This window comes from Anomaloglossus baeobatrachus, chromosome 5 (assembly GCF_048569485.1).
Source record: "Anomaloglossus baeobatrachus isolate aAnoBae1 chromosome 5, aAnoBae1.hap1, whole genome shotgun sequence".
Taxonomy (NCBI): Eukaryota; Metazoa; Chordata; class Amphibia; order Anura; family Aromobatidae; genus Anomaloglossus; species Anomaloglossus baeobatrachus.
Genome location: NC_134357.1, coordinates 555,551,136 through 555,572,912, shown reverse-complemented (window position 1 = coordinate 555,572,912; position 21,777 = coordinate 555,551,136). Strand labels below are relative to the sequence as shown.

Here is a 21,777-nt window from a genome sequence, read left to right as displayed (position 1 = left end):
ATGTATTCAAGAAACTCACCTTCTTACTGATGACAATAAAAGGCTACTACATCCAAGATTTCCACATATGTTCTTTGCAAATGACTCTAAAAATAAAAAGGAGGAGTGGCTAATCTGATTAAGAACTCTGTGGCTTTCAAAATGATTGACGTAACCTATAGTGCAGACAGGAGACAGGAGACATATTATTCTAAAGTGCCTTCAGAATGGGCTTTTGTATACCTTGGCGTCGATTTACGCTCCAAACTCATCTCAACTAACTTTCACCCGTTTTTTTTCCAGATGTTTAGGAGCACCGCACAGGGGTCAGAGATCATCTGCAGGGACTTTAACACTCCAGTTCTTCGATCTATGGACTGTTCGGCGAGGTCCGCTAAGTCAGGAAAGGAACTGAAACAGTTGGTCGCGGAGTTTCACCTACATGACGTATGGAAATACCTTCATGCATCGGAAAGGAACTATACTTTCTTTACCCCAAGGCATCGGTCATACAACAGGATCGACTTCCTGACAGATAGTAAAACTGTTCACAAGTGTACAGGTGCTGAAGTGGGTCTGATAGCATGGTCGGATCACACTCTGATAACTTTGGTTGTACAGGACTCTACTAGTGGTTTTATGGTGCCTCAGTGGAGACTTAATACTAGTTTACTGAACCACCAGAACATTCAAGAGGAGGTGGTGGCAGGCCTGTTGGAATACTTTGGGCATAATGACAATGGGGAGGTCTCTGACGAGACCTTATGGGCTGCACACAAATCAGTTGTTAGAGGGCAGTTTTTAAAAATTGCTTCATTCTTGAAAAAGCAAAGAGAAGCAGAAATTAAAGACGTTATAGCCCATATTCAACACTTAGAAACTTTTAACAAGGCCTCCCCGTCGTCTACACTGTCCAGAGAAATTCTTACTTGCAGGTTTCAACTGCAATCCCTCCTGTTGCATAGATATGAACATAATCTCAAAAAGAGTAAATTAACTTTTTATGCGATGGGGGATAGAGCCAGCGCCTTACGAGCTGGAAGAACAAAAAAATGGGAAATTTAATCTAAAATTGAATTTTTGAAGGGCCCAGACGGATCACTTATAAGGCACCCTAGTGGGATAGCATACGCCATTGCCAAGTTTTATGCTGTAAAATTTAAGGGATGACTCGCAAACCCCTCGGTCAACACCAGAAAAAAATCAGGAGTTTTTGGACGGTCTGGAATTGTCTCGGGTCTCAGACCGGCAATTAGAATCTTTAAATCTTCCCTTTACTATACAGGAAATTTTGGATACCATTAAAGCTTCTAAATGGAATTCAGCCCCAGGCCCGGAGGGGCTTCCCTATGAATATTATAAGCAATTTGCCTCTATTCTAGCTCCTTGTTTACTAAAGACCTTTAATTTGTGGCAAATGATTGGGACTATTTCCTCAGAAAATCTAGAAGCAGTTATCACTACACTACCCAAACCGGGGAATCCGGCAGACACCCCTGGGATTTTCAGACAAATTTCATTGCTCAACTGTGATTTAAAAATTTACTCAAAAATGGTAGCCACGAGACTCCATAAAACAACCCCCTTCTTGGTAGCCCCGCATTAGGTGGGTTATGTGGCGGGCAGGCAATCCAAAGATGACACCAGGCAGATGCTGGATTTAATTGGGGTAATGGAGCAGTCGGGTGTCCCTAGTGTATTCTTCTCACTCGATGCCAAAAAGGCCTTTGATAGGGTGAACTGGGGAGATCTGGAAAGAGTGCTCACGAAATTTGGGTTTGAACGAATAATTATAGGCTGCTTTACAAGCAGCAATTAGTCGTGCGATCGCACCCGCTCCCATCGTTTGTGCGACATGGGCAATTTCTTGCCCATATCGCACAATGCTGTAACCCCCCCCGTCACACGTACTTACAGTACCTTCCAAACGACCTCGCTGTGGGCGGCGAACATCCAGTTCCTGAAGGGGGAGGGACATTCGGCGTCACAGCGATGTCACACAGCGGCCGGCCAATAGAAGCAGAGGGGCGGAGATGAGTGGGACGTAAACATCCCACCCACCTCTTTCCTTCTGCATTGCCGGCGGCCGCAGGTAAGCTGTGTTCATCGTTCCCGGGGTGTCATACGGAGCGACGTGTGCTGCCACGGGAACAATGAACAACCTGACGTTCGATTTTTAGAAAATGAGCGACATGTCAACGTTGAACGAGAAGGTGAGAATTTCTGCTCGTTCATAGCTGTCACATGCTACGATATCACTAACGATGCCGGATGTGCGTCACTTACGACTTAACCCCGCTGACATCTCGTTAGGTATATCGTAGCATTTAAAGCCCGCTTAAGTCATCCGTTTTGGCCTTGTTTTCTGACCCAAACACTTCAGTTTTAGCCTCGGGCTTTCGCTCATCAAAATTTTCTATAACCAATGGCACCCGCCAGGGGTGCCCGCTGTCCCCTATTGTTTTTGCTCTGGTGGTGGTACCTCTGACGGAGGCGATTAGGGTGAACCCGAACATAACTGGTATAAGGGTAGGGGAGCATGAACATAAATTGGGTCTATACGCGGATGATGTAATAATATCCTGTACTAACCTTGAATTTTCTTTTCCAGCAGTGATATCCACCCTGTCAACCTTTTCTGAGGTGTCTTTATTACAAATTGAATGCCACTAAGTCCTTATTACTGCCATTTAATGTACCCGCAAGGTCCAGAAGGATTTTGGAGGCAGCCTATCCTTTCCAGTGGTGCGAAGACAGTATCCCTTATCTAGGTATCCGTTTGACACCAACCCATTCCCTCATTAGATCCAATCTCGATCACCTACTCAAAAGCTTGAGTCAGGATCTAGGCAGGTATGAGAAGTCGCTATCTTGGATGGCGAGAATTCAACCCTTTAAGATGATGTTCCTTCGTAAACTGCTGTATTTGTTTAGGTGTCTCCCTCTTAAAATTCCATATAGATATTTGATAAAACTGCAGTCAATGACCAATAAGTTTATTTGAGGTAACAACAGAGCTAGAGTTGCTAGTAAGATTATGCATCTGCCATATGGAATGGGAGGTCTGGGTACCCCTAATGTGATGGCTTATTATATAGCTTCTCTTATAGAATCACTCAAAGAATGGTGGAACATAGAGAGCTCCCATAGGTGGGTTTAACTTGAGAACTCTGACAGACCAAGGTTCGACGAGGAAACTGATGGAGGTAGAATAAATAAAACGTTCTAGGTCCACCCTGTGTCTCCCTACTATGACAGCATCGATAGCCATATGGCATAGTGAGATGATCCCTAAGATCCAGGTCCCGCTATCAGAAATTTCGCTTAGAGCATTAGAATCCCACATTCCATTAGGCCCTTCAACGATATACTTTGGGAACACCCCTCCCTAAAGGGGTGCTTTTATCAACACCTGCAGATTCGCCATTTTCTAAGCACGAAATTCCCCTGGGATCAAACCCGACCTTACCCACTGTTAAAGCGCTATTGTTCCCAGTTGCCTTATTGAGGCAACCGGGAATCTCTTTAACCTACAAATGGTTGAACAACCCTCTGACGAGCAAAAGCTCCCATACATGACTAAATGGGAATCAGATTTTGACATTAACACCTCCCCCTCGGCGTCATACTGCGACACAGTGGGTGCAAAGATCCTCCAAATGCATTAAACATTTGGAAGAGCTAGAAAAGGTGCATCTACGTTGGTACCTTACGCCGGAAAAATTGGTGTATTAAGTACCCAAGTACCGTATTTTTCGGACTATAAGACGCACCGGACCATAAGACGCACCCTGGTTTTAGAGAAGGAAAATAGGAAAATAAAATTTTAAGCAAAAAATGTGGTCATGACACACTGTTCTGGGGTGAGGATCTGCTGCTGACACTATTATGGGGGTATTGTCCCCAAATTCTCTACTAAGGTACCCCATCCTGGTAATGATCCTCCTGCCTTGTGTATATATATGTCCCTCATCCTGGTATAGCCCCATCTTGATATATACTGCCATCCTGGTATGTGCTCCCATCCTGCTATATACCTCATCCTGGTATGTGTTCCCATCCTGCTATATACCCCGTCCTGGCATATGGCCGCATCCTGCTATATACCCCCATCCTGGTATGTGCTCCCATCCTGCTATATACCCCCATCCTGGTATGTGCTCCCATCCTGCTATATACGCCATCATCCTGCTATATACGCCATCATCCTGCAATATGCGCCATCATCCTGCAATATGCGCCATCATCCTGCAATATACGCCATCATCCTGCTATATACGCCATCATCCTGCTAATATACCCCCATCATCCTGCTCATATACCCCCATCATCCTGCTAATATACCCCATCATCCTGCTCATATACCCCCATCTTCCTGCTCATATACCCTCATCTTCCTGCTCATATACCCCCATTTTCCTGCTCATATACTCCCATCATCCTGCTCATATACCCCCATCTTCCTGCTCATATACCCCCATCATCCTGCTTATATACCCCCATCTTCCTGCTCATATACCCCCATCATCCTGCTCATATACCCCCATCATCCTGCTATATGTCGTGCATCCTGTGGCACACAGAAAAAAATAAATAAACGTTTATACTCACCTTTCCTTGCTCCACACAGCATCGCTCCTACTCCTGTCTGTGCCGGCAGCGCTGTGGGAGCCGGCCACGATCCCTGCAGCACCGCAATGTCCTCCTGTCTGTGCCGGCGCGGCTGTGTATGGACACGTGTGCACAGCGATGATGTCATCGCTGTGAGCACCGCTAGTCTCCACACAGCGCGGCTGGAGGACATCGCGGTGCTGCAGGGATCATAGCCGGCTCCCACAATGCTGCCGGCACAGACAGGAGGACATCGCGGTGCTGCAGGGGAACGGTGAGTGTACTGATTCACTGCACCCCGTGCTGATAATGATGCGCGGGGAGCAGTGAATACAGCCGCACATGATCACTCCAGGCTGTAGTTGCCAGGGGTGATCACGGGCTGGCTGTTTACTATGCGCGCAGCCCCCACCCATCATTCCGCCCACCTGTCAGCGCCGGCTTCAGCGCTGAGAGATGGGCGGGAGGATGGACGTGCATAGGTAATGAGCGGGCCCACGTGGTTACGGCAGGCGCTGCTGCAGCCTGCTCTTGCCCCCGATGACCCGCTCCACCGCAGCACCCTCATTCCCCGCAGCCATGCCCTACATTCAGACCATAAGACGCACCCCCCACTTTCACCCAACATTTGGAGGGAAAAAAGTGCGTCTTATAGTCCGAAAAATATGGTACTCACCGCTCTGTTGGAAGGGCTGCCTCCAGAGGGGATCACTGGGACACTGTTGTGGCACTGTCCGAGGAGCCAACCTTTTTTCGATAGCAGTCTTCAGACTCATTAGGGAAATGAAAGGTGTGCACGCCAACCCCAACCCAGGGCTGGCAGTTGTGAACTTGGGCATAGACTCGTAACAGCAGAATTTTAGGGGACTGATTGTGCAAATTCTAATAGCTGCCAGACAGTGTCTGAGCCATTCATGGAAGGCCACTGAGGCGCCCTCTGGAGCTGAGTTATATAGTAGGATCGACCAACATTGCTAATATGAATACTGCCTTGCCCACTCCCTAAAACAAAAAACTAGAATCCTTAAAATATGGGAACCCTGGCTATTATCCAGCCGAGCAACACCTATTACACAACTATTCTCTGGGCAAAGAGCACCTAGTTGAGATACTGCTGATGGAATCATAGCCCTGGCTCGGCTTGCCAGGGGGCTAAAGCATTGAGACCCTGACTGAGGCAACAGGTTATGAGAGAGGTCTAGGAGGAGTTGATGGCCCCAGCTGGTGGGCTGGGGTTGGTAATGCAGGTAGGCATCTAACCCTCTACCCTTACTAACCCCCCTCCCACCCTTCAACCCTGCCTTCTTCCCCTCCCACTTTGTTCTTGTTTCCCCTTATTTGAATGAAGTCCCCATCTTTCCTACCTCCCCCCCTCTCTCTCTCCCCATGTTGTTGTGTGGTTAAAGTGTAAGGCAGAGGAATTGTAACCGGATTGTCTTGAGTATTCTAATGTATGGAGCCCTCATGTTGGGACGGTTGACAAATGTAATCTTCATTTACCATGTATGATTTTGTATCTGCCTTGTTTTCAATAAAAACTAATTGGATTAAGTATAAGCAAATTCAACAAAAACGTGTCTCCTCTCTGTTGGAGGGGGTGTAACCAAATAGGCGTAAAATCTTTATGGTCTGAAGTTTTTAAATTGCTGAACCGAATCACAAAATCGAATATCTCCATTTCTTCACATATGGCATTATTGTCTCCAGGAATTGAAAATATTGATCCATCCCATGTTCCCATCGCCATTCACCTCTTCTTAATTACTAAAAATCTAATAGCAGCAAAATGGAAAACGAAAGAACACCCAAATATTAACGAAATCATTAACATACTATCCACCCATCATAAGTACAAAGAAAGATATGCAATCATAAACAATACATTTTCCTCTGACCACAAACGCTGGAGTCCATGTCCCAGTGACACAATCAGCTTTTCCTGATTAAAGGCCCCGTTACACGCAACAACATCGCTAACGAGATGTCGTTGGGGTCACGGAATTCATGAAGCACATCCGGCCTCGTTAGCAATGTCGTTGCGTGTGACACGTACGAGCGACCGCTAGTGATGTAAAATACTCACCAAATCGTTGATTGTTGACACGTTGTCCATTTCCAAAATATCGTTGCTGCTTTTGGATGCAGGTTGTTCGTCGTTCCTGAGGCAGCACACATAGCTACGTGTGACACCCCAGGAACGACGAACAACACCGTACCTGCGTCCTCCGGCAACAAGATGGGCGTGACTTTCATGCGGCTGCTCTCCACCCCTCCGCTTCTATTGGACGCCTGCCGTGTGACGCCGCTGTGACGCCGCACAAACCGCCCCCTTAGAAAAGAGGCTGTTCGCCAGCAACAACTACGTCGCTAGGAAGGTAAGTACGTGTGACAAGTGTGGCGCCCCTGAGGCTTCCGTCGCCACAGAGGTACTGCACCTCAGCCAGAGGTGTGGTATCCCATCCTGAGTAAGTAGGGGGTCATCTTTCAGTTCACAGACAAAACCTGCACACACCAATTGTTAGGTCACACACCAGGTCAGGGTTTAAGGCAGGTACTCCATTAATGCTGAGAGTAGCGACCAGTATACCTGATTATGGGGCCTTAAGTCCCATTCTCTGGCCTGAAGAGGTGGAGCCTGGCAAGGGGGAGTGTGGGAGGAGTCGGTGGAGTGGTTAGGAAAACCAGGAAGTTCAAGCTTTCAGTCAGTCATTGAGTTTTTCAGTCAAAGAGAAGAGTGACAGCTGACAGTTGACAGGAGTCCAGTCCAGTCAGAAGTTGAAGACAGACGGCAGAGGAGCTTGAGTGAGAAACTGGAGTAGTGCGGACATGTGAGCTGGGGTCTGGGGCTAAGATAGCTGAGCCCAGAAAAGCAAGGTCTGCAGAGAGGCAGAGGAGGCAGATTCTGAGGAGAGCGGAGCTGAACCGGCTCACCTCAGAAGAAAACGCCACAAGCCGGACATCGGAGTCCATGGTTGCCAGGGGGTTTGAATCTCGGTAACCGAATCCGAAGGGCAGGAAGACTGCAGGTCTCCTGGCCCCAAAGCAGCCCGAAGGTAAAGCCGCTCATCCGGGGCCCGGTATTGACTCCAGCAGAGTGGCATCAGTGAAGGCCCGCGCAGCCTACCATACAGGAACGGGAAGTACCACAAGTCCCAGCAGAGAGGGCCTCCGTCTAACGAATGAAGCGGGGTTCTGTAGAAAAGAAGAAGAGTGTAGGGAGAAGGCCTCAATACTCACCTGGCCAGGGAGATACCCCCAACTGCTTCCAGGCCAACTAGATCGCCACTACCATCTGTAACAGGCTCCCAGGACTTCACCGGGTGTTGCAAGTAAAGGAGAAGTAAAAACAAATCATTGTCTGTGTTCGTTCCTTTCCACTGCCTTGTCAGCCCTGCACCTCATCAACATACACCATAGACTTTACAAACGATTGCCCCGGGGTCCCGCTCCACCTGTTCGGAGCAGAAACACCTCAGCTGCCACAACACCAGCCCTGGAGGTCCCGTCCAGCAGCTGCGGCTCCATAGCCACAAAATACCACAGGTCGCGTCACAAATTTTTATAAACTACAACTCCCATCATCATCTCCCCCATAAGCCACATTAATTGACTCCGACAGGGTCATGGAGTCGGGCCCCGCCACCGCTGACTACCCCGGACTAGTCTGACCCGACACCTCGTCACCTAAGGCCTTGGGGCGGGCGAGTCACGGGTACTAGTGATATTGTGCGCCACGGGCAGCGATTTGCCCGTGACGCACAAACGACGGGGGCGAGTGCTTTCACGAGTGACATCGCTAGTGATGTCGCTGCATGTAAAGCAGCCTTTAAAGGCAACCTTTCACCAAGGATATTTTATTCTAAGATTTTAATTTTAATTCCCCCCCTTCCCCTTGCTGATTTCCCTTTCTTTCCTTTTCTGTTTTCTCTTCTTTTCATTTATAGGCCTTATAGGGTTACGAGATATATTCTGTATTTTAAACAATTGTTTGTTAATATTAATAAGCGATCATAACTATATTTTACACAAACTAAATAAGCAGAAATGTTTCCCCAACCTCCTTCCCTATTACCCCCTTACCGCATTTTTCCCCTGGTTTCCCCCCTAATAAAATATTCTTACCCCTCTCTTCCCTCCCATCTTTTCCTTTTCCTCATATAAAATAAAATGATAAACATTTATAGGATATGTGCTATATGTATGGAAAGTTTGAAGCCAATTCATAATTCATGAATATTGTTAAATACACTTTCTTCATGTAATAAAACATTATTGAAAACAAAACAAAAAAAAAGTAAACAAGTTTGTTGGATTGATAAAATTAATTGACCGAATTGTGAGAATGATTTACGTGTGTCTGAGATCCACTGGATTTCTCATATGAAAAGTAGATTTCCCTCTGGTTTAAATGATAAATCTGATTTCTTCTATTATTATTATCAGCTGGTGAATTTTACATATACAGCTGTGTGATTAAAGGGAACCTGTCAGCAGAAATTTCGCCCAAAACCTAAAAGATTCCCCCTCTGCAGCTCCTGGGCTGCATTCTAGAAAGGTCCCTGTTATTATTGTGCCCCATGTGAGACCAAAATAAAGACTTTATAAAGTGGTACCTTTTTGTATTCAGATAGTGTAAATGTGACACGGGGGCGGGCTTTCTGGCGTCCGTTATTCTGCCCCCTGGTCCTGTATGCCGCCCCCCATCGCTCCTTTCCATAGCTGATGCACCGCCCACTGCTCCAGCCATCCCCGCGCATGCCCAGTGCCAATCTCACGGGACTGAGCAGTGTGACCGCTGGTGACGTGTGCGCAGGCAAGTGATTATGGGCGGGGCTGTGATTGTTATCAGCAAGTACCCGCCCATAATCTCGTGAGCGCGCAAAACTCACCAGCGGTCACACTGTGCTCAAGGTAGTGCTAGACTGTATGGGCTGCTTTCAGGGATGACGTCCCTTTTGTCACGTGATAGTATTTTGAACACGCCCCTATCACGTGACAAAAGGGACGTCATCCCTGGAAGCAGCCCATACAGTCTAGAACTACCCTGAGCACAGTGTGACCGCTGGTGAGGTTTGCGCGCTCACGAGATTATGGGCGGGTACTTGCTGATAACAATCACAGCCCCGCCCATAATCACTTGCCTGCACACACGTCACCAGCGGTCACACTGCTCAGTCCCGTGAGACAGGCACTGGGCATGCGCAGGGATGGCTGGAGCAGTGGGCGGTGCATCAGCTATGGAAAGGAGCGATGGGGGCAGCATACAGGACCAGGAGGCAGAGTAACAGACGCCAGAGAGCCCGCCCCCGTGTCACATTTACAGTATCTGAATACAAAAAGGTACCACTTTATAAAGTCTTTATTTTGGTCTCACATGGGGCACAATAATAACAGGGACCTTTCTAGAATGCAGCCCAGGAGCTGCAGAGGCGGAAACGTTTAGGTTTTGGGCGAAATTTCTGCTGACAGGTTCCCTTTAAGCTTTAATCCCTTCACCCCTGGCCACTAAAACACCCTAATGACCGGGCCATTTTTTGCAATTCTGACCAGTGTCACTTTGACAGGTTATAACTCTGGAACGCTTCAACGGATCCTGGCGATTCTGAGACTGTTTTTTCATGACATATTGTACTTCATGTCAGTGGTAAATTTAGGCCGATATTTTTTGCGTTTATTTGTAAAAATTTAGGAAATTTTGCGAAACTTTTGAAAATTTTGCAATTTTCAATCTTTGAAAATGTATGCTTATAAATCTGAGAGATATGTCACACAAAATTGTTACTAAATAAAATTTCCCACTTGTCTACTTTACATCAGCGCAATTTTCGAAAAAAAAAAAAATTTCGTTAGGAACTGAGAAGGGGTCAAAGTTCATCAGCAATTTCTAATTTTTCCAACAAAATTTACAAAATAATTTTTTTAGGGACCACATCATATTTGAAGTGACTTTGAGAGTCCGAGGTGAGAGGTGACAGAAAATACCCAAAAATGTCCCCATTCTAAAAACTGCACCCCTCACACTGCTCAAAACCAAATCCAAGAAGTTTATTAACCCTTTAGGTGCTTCACAGAAACCAAAGCAATGTGGAAGGAAAAAATGAAAATTTTACTTTTTAACACAAAAATGTTACTTTAGCCATAAAATTTTCATTTTCACAAGGGAGAAAAGAGAAAATGCATCATACAATTTATTGTGCATTTTCTCCTGAGTACGCTGATACCCCATATGTGGTAAAAATCAATTGTTTGGGCACACGGCAGAGGTCGGAAGGGAAGGAGCGCTATTTGAATTTGCACTCATTAGCAGACGCCATGTCGGGTTTGAAGACCCCCTGAGGTGCCTAAACAATGGAGCTCCCCCACAAGTGACCCCATTTTGAAAACTAGAGCCCTCAAATAATTTTTCTAGATGTTTGGTGAGCACTTTAAACCCCTGGGGGCTTCACAGAAGTTTAGAACGTTGAGCCGTGAAAAGAAAAAAAAAATGTTTTACCACAAAACTGTTGCTTCAACTAGGTAGCTTTTTTTTCACAAGGATATCAGGAAAAAATGCACCACATAATTTATCGTGCATTTTCTCCTGAGTACGCAGATACCTCATATGTAGTGGAAATCAAATGTTTGGGCATACGGCAGGGCTCGGAAGGCAAGGAGCGCCATTTGACAGCAAAATTGGTTGGAATAACTAGCTGACGTAATGTTGCATTTGGAGACCCCCTGAGGTGCCTAAACAATGGAGCTCCTCATAAGTGACCCCATTTTGGAAACTAGACCCCTCAAGGAATTTATCTAGATGTTTAGCGAGCCCCAAGGGGCTCCACAGAAGTTGATAATGTTGAGCCATGAATACAATTTTTTTTTCACCACAAAACTGTTGCTTGAACCAGGTAGCTTTTTTTCACAAGGGTATCAGAAAAAAATGCACCATAAAACGTATTGTGCAATTTCTCCTGAGTACGAAGCTACCTTATATGTGGTGTAAAATAATTGTGTGGGTGCATGGCGGGGCTCAGAAGAGAAAAAGCACCATTTGACAGCAAAATTGGTTGGAATCATTAGCGGACGCCATGTAACGTTTGGAGACCCCTATGGTGCCTAAACAATGGAGCTTCCACACACATGACCCCATTTTGGAATCTAGACCCCTCAAGGAATTTATCTAGATGTTTGGTGAGCCCCTTGTACCCCCAGGGGCTCCACAGAAGTTTATAACGTTGAACCGTGAAAATTATTTTTTTTTTTACCACAAAATTTTTGCATCAACCAGGCAGCTTTTTTTTTTTACAACGGTATCCGGAAAAACTGCACCATAAAACATTGTGCAATTTTTTCCTGAGTACGCAGATACCTCCTATGTGGTGAAAAGTAATTGTTTGAGCACATGGCGGGGCTCAGAAGAGAAGGAACGCCATTTGACTTTTCAAACGCACAGACGCGGTGCACTGATCGGCCTTTGCAGGACGCATGGACGGATGCGATACAAAAAGCGTCGGGGATACGGGGAAAAAAAAGTCCCGCCGAAAATTGACCACAGATGCAGATACGTTATCTGCATCACTGATCAGCGCTCTGCGGGACGCACAGATGGATGAGGTGTAAAAATGGACAGGGGATACAGAAAATAAAAATTATACTCACAGTACCCAGAGGATTAGCAGGAGGATCACTGACCAGAGGAACTGCAGGAGGAACAAAAGGCAGCGAGATGGACAGCTTTACAGGAGCAGTAGGCAGGAGGTTGGACACTTATCAGAAGACCCAGGAAGGACTCAGCGATGGAGGCAGATGTGATCGGACCAGTGAAGACCTCGGACGACCCGGTGAAGACAGGTAAGAGGACGTCGGAGGGAGAGCAGATGGAGAGGGGGAGGAGGAGACCAGAGAAGCAGAGGCAGAAGGAAGGAAGCAGAATAGAGATCACGGAGGAGGCAGGCAGATTGCGTCAAATTGTCTCTCCAGGACTGGAGACAAACTCTAGCGTAGCGCCACCTATTGGAAGTAGCGATCCTAAAAGTTAAATGTGGATTTCTAACAATCCTTTACATATAACTTAGGATATATATGCCAGATCAGAATCCCAATTTGCAGACATGGTGTTTCGGGGTGCTTGCCCTTCGTCAGTGCAAAGTATGGGGTGTCTGATCTGGCTCATGAGAAGCTTTGGTGGGGACCACGGGGGAACACTATTCTCCTTATGGAGACTTTGCAAGCCAGTCTGGCTGCTTTCAAGTAAGGGGACTTATAGCTGCCATGCCCCTCTGCAAAATATGTATGTTCTGGCACCCTCAATCTGTGCTTTAGAAGAACGAGTTGACAGCTTTCCCATCGATGCATTGACTTGGACGCAGGGGGTGCTTTACAACTTTTATTGATGAGATCAGTGTAAAACTACAAGAAACAAATTAAAGTACTCAGTACAACATTCAACATATCTGAGATACATAGCATTCTATTGGATACAGGACACGCGGTGTAAATGCACTACATGGCGAATACACAATGATGACCCTATAATGACAGAAGATTAACATACACAACAGAGCAGCTACATTACACAATTTGATGAGATCTAACAAGAGGATCATATCAACTCACCGACTGTGCTATGTAGAGGTAAACAAACCGAAGAGCTGAAGTCCAGGGAGAAGATCAGCATGCAGAATGTCTGTGTCCATGTAGCTAAAATGGCTGTTGAAGAAGATAGGAGCCCATGCAAGAGGCTGATGGGAAACTACACAAGCCTTAGTGGGACAATTTACATTGCACAGTAACCAATGAAACAAGTGATAAACAAGTTGCAGTAAGAGAACATTGTCAACAGATGGTGCTGTTGGATATGTAAAACTCAACTTTATCACAAGGCAAGTAAACTAATTATTTGCATTTCTTTGAAGGCATGACACTCCCCTTCTGACATCCGGGGAAATGCCACATGAATTTTAACTAGAGAAATAGAATAAAGGGGGTGTTAGAAGCAGCGATATCCGATATTGCTATATTCCGATATTCCGATATTGCTAGTGAAAGCACCCGCCCCCATCGTTTGTGCGTCACGTGCAAATCGCTGCCCGTGCCGCACAAAATCGTTAGGAGCCGTCACACGTACTTACCTGCCTAGCGACGTTGCTGTTGCCAGCGAACCGCCTCCTTTCTAAGGGGGCAGTTCTGCGGCGTCACTAAGTGGCCGCCCAATAGAAGCGGAGGGGCGGAGATGAGCGGATGTAACATCCCGCCCACCTCCTTCTTTCCTCATTGCCAGCGGCCGCAGGTAAGCTGTAGTTCGTCGTTCCCGAGGTGTTACACATAGCGATGTGTGCTGCCTCGGGAACGACGAACAACCTGCGTCCTCTACAATCAATGATTTTATGAAAATGAACGCCGTGTCAACGATGGACGATTTGGTAAGTATTTTCCATCGTTAATGGTCATTCGTGCGTGTCACATGCAACGACGTCGCTAACGATGCCGGATGTGCGACACGGAATCCATGACCCCAGCGATATATTGTTAGATACGTCGTTGCGTGTAACAGGGCCTTAAGTTCAGAAACAGGTCTAAGATTTCCACTTTGCTTGGGAATTCTGGCTTCCACCTTCCTGACCTGTCCATCTTGACTTGGGAAGACTTTGGTTACCAGTCCTAGAGGCTACTCGTTCCTTTTTGACTGAGTGTTTTTTTACTAAGACGACATTTCCAGGTTTCATGTTGGGTCTACTAACTTGCCATTTATCTCTTGTCTGTAACATAGAGAGATATTGTTTTTTCCACTTGGTCCAGAAAAGGTCTGATAGCATTTGAACTCTCTTCCATTGGGATTTGTACAAGCCTTTCGTAGTAAACTCTCCGGAAGTCGGCATGCTCACATTAAACGTCTGGGTGAGGAGAGTTGAAGGAGTGAGCAGAGATAGGTCATCAGGATCATTGGATATGGGAACCAGTTGTCTAGCGTTCATAATGGCTACTACCTCGGCCATGAAGCTTGTGAGAGTCTCTTGAGTGAGCTTCGAAGGACCAAGTTCTTGATGTCTAACCTGTGCGTGATAATACTTGATCAGTAGGGAAGCAACATGAGGAACAATGATTGCAGTACACTTGTTATTTTCAAGCTTTTTGAGAATGGACACTAGCGCTCTACAATGGGGATATGGGGGGAGGGGGAATCTGGTTATAAAAGTGTTGGATCTAATAGGAGCTGAAGGTAGTAGGCAGGGTCTGCGGGAGCCTGCCAGGGTTAATAAAAATAGAATACAAGGACTTCCGGGAGGCGGAGCTACGAGGTAGCTGCTTTTATCATGAGCTCCTGCAGCAGCCTAGGCCAAAAACGTTATCCAGGCCCATCCTAACATCTCAAGGCTGCAGGGATAAGGCCAGGACAAGGGGCGCACATCAGGCCCGGCTCTCCTGATACTCCGGAGGTGAAAGGTGTATGCTGCACCACAAAGAAAGGAGTGCTCTGACACAAAGCACCAGGCTGCAGGCTGTGCTGCACAGAGGAACGCTGCCCATCCTCCCTGCTCCCCCTGCAGCTGTGCCACTGCAAACGGAAAGCACCCGGGACCTGGTAAGAGAGGGGTTAAATATCGGGCACTAACATCCAGCAGGAGATAGGGAAGGGGACTGAAGTGCTTCCAGCGGCAGCCATAGTTTTCAGTGAACTCTCACACACTCCCCTCCCTGCCACAGAAGAAATAGTGAAACACTGAGCAGCAGCAAGCTCAGCAAACAGGACTGCACGCTGTGTTTACCTGTCACACAGAGCTCCGTGGACAGGCCCACCGTCTGAGATACTGTGAGTGAGGAGGGAGCTGAGAGCCCCTGGAGACATTCGGCTGTGAGAGCAGGTCAGGAGATAAACAGGGGGCTGTGAAGGGGGCAGATACATCCCTGCAGGTCTCATCTTAAATGGCTGCTGCACAAGGCCTGTAATCTGCAACAGTAAACAGAGGCAGATAAGCCTGAAGTGCATCACAGCTCAACTTGATTAACCCCTACTTCACCAGCACTGACAGTATAGAAGAGGGTGAAAAACAAAAAGAAGTGGGATCAGTCATCTGGCCTGCCTCCTGCCCTTCTGACTGGTCTTTTTCAAGTAACATCTATACACTCTCATACACAGCGTGGAAATAATTGTGAAACAGCCAAGTTTACCACACAGATGTAATTAAGCTTATGTTATTGTGACGTTACCACAGTCTCTAAAGAAGCTCCATATTTACAGTTCTTACTATGGATAAATTTGTGGGTAAGAGCAATGCCACACAACCAAGTAAAGGAATTAGACCGCAAAGACGAAACCAAAATGCATCCCCATCACCAGGGGCTTCCCCTGAGGCAACTACAGACCCACCCCAGGACACTGCTAAGGCCATCACGGATCTTTTGATGTCGGTGATTGATGGGCGGCTGGCAGCCTTCCAGTCTTCATTAGACGTTATAGTCACCCAAGTTAATGCCCAGGGTTCAAAACTAACAGATGTGGAGCAGAGGGTCTCTGACATGGAGGACTCTGTAAAGGAAATTTCAGAGATGCTGGAGAGCAGGAATAAGGAAATTGCTGTATTGCTGGACAAGGTAGATGATCTTGAGAACAGGTCCAGACGCAATAATTTAAGGTTGGTGGGCGTCCCTGAATCGGTTCGGCAAGCTGATCTACTGAAACTCACTTCAGAATGGCTACCAGGAGCTTTGAAATTGGATCTAAAATCGGGGCCAATTGCTATTGAAAGGGCCCACAGAGTGGGCCCACCTCGAAATGATGGAGAGGTCAGACCCAGACAAGTAATTTTTAAGGTCCTGGACTTCCAAGACAAGATCAGATTGCTGACAGCATTTAGAAAAAATCGCTCACTTACCTACAATAACTCTAAACTGCTTTTGTTCCAAGATTACTCAGCAGCCTTGACAACAAGACACAAAGCCTTCAATCCAGTATGCAAACTATTGGCGGAAAAAAATATTCGCTTCAGTCTACTGTATCCTGCTGTTCTACGCTTCACTACAGGGGGAAAGAATTGGACTTTTGAAGATCCTAAGTTGGCTTTAAATTACCTTCTTCAGGAAAATGGAGCTTCGCCAGCAGTCAACACAGACACTTAAATCGGAGACGTCACTGTGCTACAGTTTTGATGTTCATTCTGTTTTTCCTTTTTTTTTTCAGTGTCAGGACTGCCAGAGAGGCAGGTGACATTGCCATTAGATTAAGGTTTTTGTTTAGATGGGAAGGGGTTAGGGGGCTCTGCGTGCGTACCTTTAGTTTAGCTCTCATATGGTTTGTCGCGTTTACTCGCTGGGATGGACGAGGGAACCCAAATAGGTTGTTTATAATTTTACAATTAATTCCTCCTTCTGGAATAGGATAAATGACTAACACAGAGAGCACAAATGTGTCCACGATTAAATCGCTGTATTGGTGCTCCTGGAATGTTAACGGGTTAAACTCTCCTATTAAGAGGAAAAAAGTTTTAAATTATCTACATCGTTTAAATTGCCATATTGTCTTCTTACAGGAAACACACTGGATGAAGGGCAATCACCCATTTCTTCACAGCAGAAAATATGCCGTATGCGCAGAAGCATCATTTACGAGAAAACAAAGAGGGGTAGCTATATTGATCAATAAGCATATTAGTCAGGAAGTTTTGGAGGTTTCAGAGGACCCTATGGGGAGATTATTATTGGTGAAAGTGAAGATAGAGGGCACTATCTACAACTTAGCAAACATATATGCACCAAATATTCCTGATCCACAGTTCAGAGCCAGATTGATCGAAAGTATCACAGGTTGGGATATGACTAATTTAATTGTAGGCGGAGATTTCAATGAGGCTCATGATGGAATTTTAGACAGGTCAAGTCCCCAGCCATCTCCTCTATTGGCGCTCCATAGTGGTTTTAAATATCTCGTCAATCAATTGGGACTAATAGACACATGGCGCATGCAGCACCCAATAGATAAAGACTATACATTTTATTCACATGTCCATGACTTACATACACGGATTGACTATTGGCTACTAAGCCCAGCACTGATGCCACATTTACTTTCCTCCAACATCCTAGACATCTGTATTTCGGATCATGCACCGGTTACTTTTAATTTGTTATTATCTACCACAATACTATGGGAAAGAAGGTGGAGGTTTCCTTCATATTTATATCAATCTGAGGATTTCAAAGCTTCTTTACAAAACTACTGGAGCTTTTATGAGAAGGATAATCACGAGCATAGTGGGGACGCTGGTTTGTATTGGGCTGCCTCCAAGGCAGTAGTAAGAGGTCAGATAATATCATATGTCAGCCATAAGAGAAAAAAGCTCCTGGAACAAACTATATCAGCACAAAAACTTCTCACGCAGGCATATAAAGATTTTAAAAATAACAACACGGATGCGACAAAACAACATTTCTTAGAGGCCAAGGAGGCGGCGGACACCTTGGCCCATGAGATGGCACTTAGTAACCTGGACTACCAGAAACATAAATACTTTAAATGGGGCAACAAACCTGGGAAATTACTAGCTTCTTTAACCAAACCCTTTAGAACCACCACTAGAATCCACAAAATTAAAAAGAAAGATGGTACCATGGTAACAAAAGATGAGGAAATAGTGGAGGAGTTCAGGGCATTCTTTGGCTCGCTGTATGAGGCGGAACCGAGGGAGCTTGACAGGGAAGCTGATTTTATCCATGGTACCGTAGCGCCCATCTTGACAGAGGAACAAAGAGTAGTACTAAACGCCCCTATAAATATTTCAGAAGTAGTAAAAACTATTGGCACTCTTAAACTAGCCAAAAGCCCAGGGCCCGACGGATTTAGTAACGAATATTATAAGATCTTGGGAGCCTCTATCGGTTCTCATCTATGTGCAGTGTATAATAAGATAGTCACAGATAGAATAATTCCCGACAGGTTCAATGAGGCAAACATTATAGTATTACCTAAGCCAGGAAAAGACCCACTACAGGTGGAGGGATACAGACCCATCTCATTACTCAACTCTGATTTTAAAATCTTTACTAAAATACTAGCTGGTAGATTACAACAAGTGATTCCAGATCTTATTCTGCCCTTCCAAACGGGATTCGTGCACGGGAAATCCATCACCTATAACATCAGGACGGCTATTGGGGCCATCTCTTTTAGCAGGAAGCATAGATGTACCAAACATATAGTAGTTAGCCTTGATGCGGACAAGGCCTTTGACAGGGTCTCTTGGGCCTATTTACATAATCTTTTGGCATGTCGCCAGGTGGGATCCTGGTTTTGCGAAGCAGTCAAGATGATATACACAGAACCCAAATCCAGACTATCTATAAATAATACATTCTCTGAGCCATTTGAGGTACAGAGGGGAACGAGGCAGGGGTGTCCCTTGTCACCTTTATTGTTTAATTTGGCTCTGGACCCAATGTTGAGGACCCTACATAATTTAGCAATATTTCAGGGCATGAGAGTCGGTGGGACAACAATTAAACTTTTGGCTTTTGCCGATGATATTTTATTGTTTATTGCCAATCCCTCTCAAGCGATTCCAGAGATAATGAACAGATTGAATAATTTTGGAAAGGCCTCAGGCTTCAGGGTAAATTACAAAAAAACTGAGGCATTGGCAATGTACAAATCGGGTAAAATTGATAACAACTTATTTCCCTTCCAGTGGTGTACCAGGTCCATTAAATATTTGGGGATTCAGCTCCCAGCAAACCCCTTGTTACTATATCAAATTAATTATAAGCCTCTTATAAATTCATTAATACATCTACTCCAATCTTGGAAACATCTGAAAATATCCTTTTCGGGCCGATGTCACTTAATTAAAATGGTAGCATTCCCCAAAATAATGTTCTGATTTCAGACTCTCCCGTTGCTTCTACGCAAATCAGATATTAAGCTACTAAATTCATCCTTTGGAAAATTCATTTGGGAGCACAAGGGGCGTACTAGGATCAGCTTAATCAAGCTTCAATTACCAAAAGGGGCAGGGGGCATAAATCTTCCAGATCTGGGCAGATATAATCTAACAGCAAATTTGAGATATGTGGTGGACTGGGTGCGAGGAGTATCTCACTTTGCCAATGTACAATTGGAACAACAGCTATGTTCACAAGTCTCGTTACAGCATTGCTGCATTTAGGGAACGAGGAAATACCGAGTGAGGTTAGGGATCATCCAACACTATGGCATACTATACAAACGTGGAGGAAGGTGAGGAAACTTGGTAAAATTAACACTTCAAGTTCCCCATTTCAACCCTTTATTGGAAATCCGAGATTCCTCCAGGGTCGCCCTCCGAGGATTTATGAAACATTGTCAATGCAGGGTTGTGCTTATGCTGCAGATCTAATGGAGCCTGATTGGTCGTTGCTTTCTTACGAGAAGGCGGCACACCGATTTCCAGCTTTTGTGGGTCAGCCTTTTCTTTTTCTTCAGGCGCGTAGCTTGGCACAAAAATATCTTGTTGACAAGCCAAAGGGAGATCTTGGAGGAAGTGTGGATAACTTTCTTAGGAGGGCAAGAAGCCAGGCGTCCTCGACTAGTCAGGTTTATTCAATGTTGCGTACAGTTTGGACATGGGAGGGGAAAACAACAGGTCCAGCAAAATGGAAGGTAGACATGCCAGAGTTCGAGGTAAAGGATTTTTTACAAGCCACGCTGTTGCAACGTAAATTTCTGTCGTCCAGTAGCTACACAGATATGGCCTTGATGATTCTACATAGAGCATATATTACTCCAAAAATTCAATCAAAAATGGACACGAATGCCTTATACTCTTGTTCTAAATGTGGCATAAGAGACACTGACCTGTTTCACCACTTATGGGACTGTGTTCAGATACAGGGAGTATGGAGAAGCGTTCACTCAGTCTTACAAAACACATACAATATTCAGTTTGCTCTGACACCACAGTGGGCGATTTTTAACATGTTGGAGGAGGCTCAACAAAGTCTTCCGAGAGGTACCAGGGCAATGTTAACTATTTGGGCCTCGGCCACTAGGAAAATTATCCTACATCTCTGGGTAAATCCTGAAGCACCCTCTCTAGCGTTTATCCAAACAAAACTAATGTTCATATTCAAAATGGACTGGCTGGATGCACTGTCGAATAAGGAGAAGTTGACTAAGCGTTTCTTTGAAACATGGTCTTTATTTATACCTAACTTGGCTACAGTGCTTAAGGATAGACTTAAATCTCAGTTTGGACAGACCTCTTGGTACCTTCTTGAACTGCTCAATGGACACATACCAATTACATAAGTTACCATTTTAAGTTGCTTCTGGTCGCACGCAGAGCGGGGAGAGGGGTGGGCGGGACTGTTTTGATTATAATGTCATCAATGAAATGCTCTTTGTATAAGAGCAGATTGTAAAAGAAATTCGGTTAAAATTCAATAAAAAGATGTTTAAAAAAAAAAATAGAATACAAATACTACTGCGCTCACTAAAAAAGGGGAGGGAGGGGTTTTTTGTGGGGGTAAGGGCTAGAAAAAATGATTGATTATGGGTGAAAATATATGGTAAATAAAACACTATAAAACTGATAGTATTAAAATATATGTATTTTATTAAATAAATTTAAAAGTATTTCAGGATGATACACTAAGTTGGAAGCTCGGATTAATACTGTAAAACCAACAGGATACGTGTAAAACCTGTAAAAAAAAAATAAAAATGCACAGGGGTAAGTATATTTGTATTTGAAGGTGCAGGTGTTATGAAATCCAAAAGAGTAAAGTTTACCTGATAATAGCAGTTTTTGTTGACTGAGGTGTGACACTTAAAAAAGGGCAAAATGAAGGTGAAGTTATAGGTAAGTACCTAAAAATGAAGAGAAAGATATGTATAATAACCTACTGCAAGTGATATAGTATATGGATTCTTCTATAAAGACGGCCTGTTTATAAATACCTTTTTATAAGGCACGGGAAAGTTTTATATTTGTAGCTTGTGTGAATAAAATGTTGAAGTATCCTGTAATGTTGATGGTTGCAGGTTATATGTTTTTTGGTAACTAGGATCATTCCTGATCTTGGCCTGCTGGTGCACAAAATCTACAAAGACAGGGAATGGAGGAAACGGCACATTGTGGCGCTGTTTGTAATCTTAACCCCGGTTCAACCAGTTCTCTTGCAAACTTTAAGGTAGCTTTTTCACTATGGATTTAATGCCTCTGGCTGTATCTAGGGATG

At 45.1% G+C, this 21,777-nt stretch overlaps 2 protein-coding genes across 2 annotated transcripts in view; one reads left to right on the top strand and one right to left on the bottom strand.

Annotated features, from left to right (window-relative positions):
• Positions 1 to 21,777, top strand: part of LOC142312991 (uncharacterized) — a 217,912-nt gene that overhangs the window by 83,928 nt on the left and 112,207 nt on the right. The gene's annotated exons all lie outside the window — the stretch shown is intronic.
• LOC142310568 (uncharacterized) overlaps positions 1 to 21,777 on the bottom strand; it is a 50,007-nt gene that overhangs the window by 27,773 nt on the left and 457 nt on the right. The window contains exons 2-5 of the mRNA XM_075348088.1: positions 21,497 to 21,639; positions 21,329 to 21,406; positions 21,187 to 21,240; positions 14,192 to 14,721 (exon numbers count right to left, since the gene is read on the bottom strand). Of these exons, the coding sequence (XP_075204203.1) occupies positions 14,192 to 14,721; positions 21,187 to 21,240; positions 21,329 to 21,406; positions 21,497 to 21,639 (805 nt within the window). The remainder of the gene's footprint in view (positions 1 to 14,191; positions 14,722 to 21,186; positions 21,241 to 21,328; positions 21,407 to 21,496; positions 21,640 to 21,777) is intronic.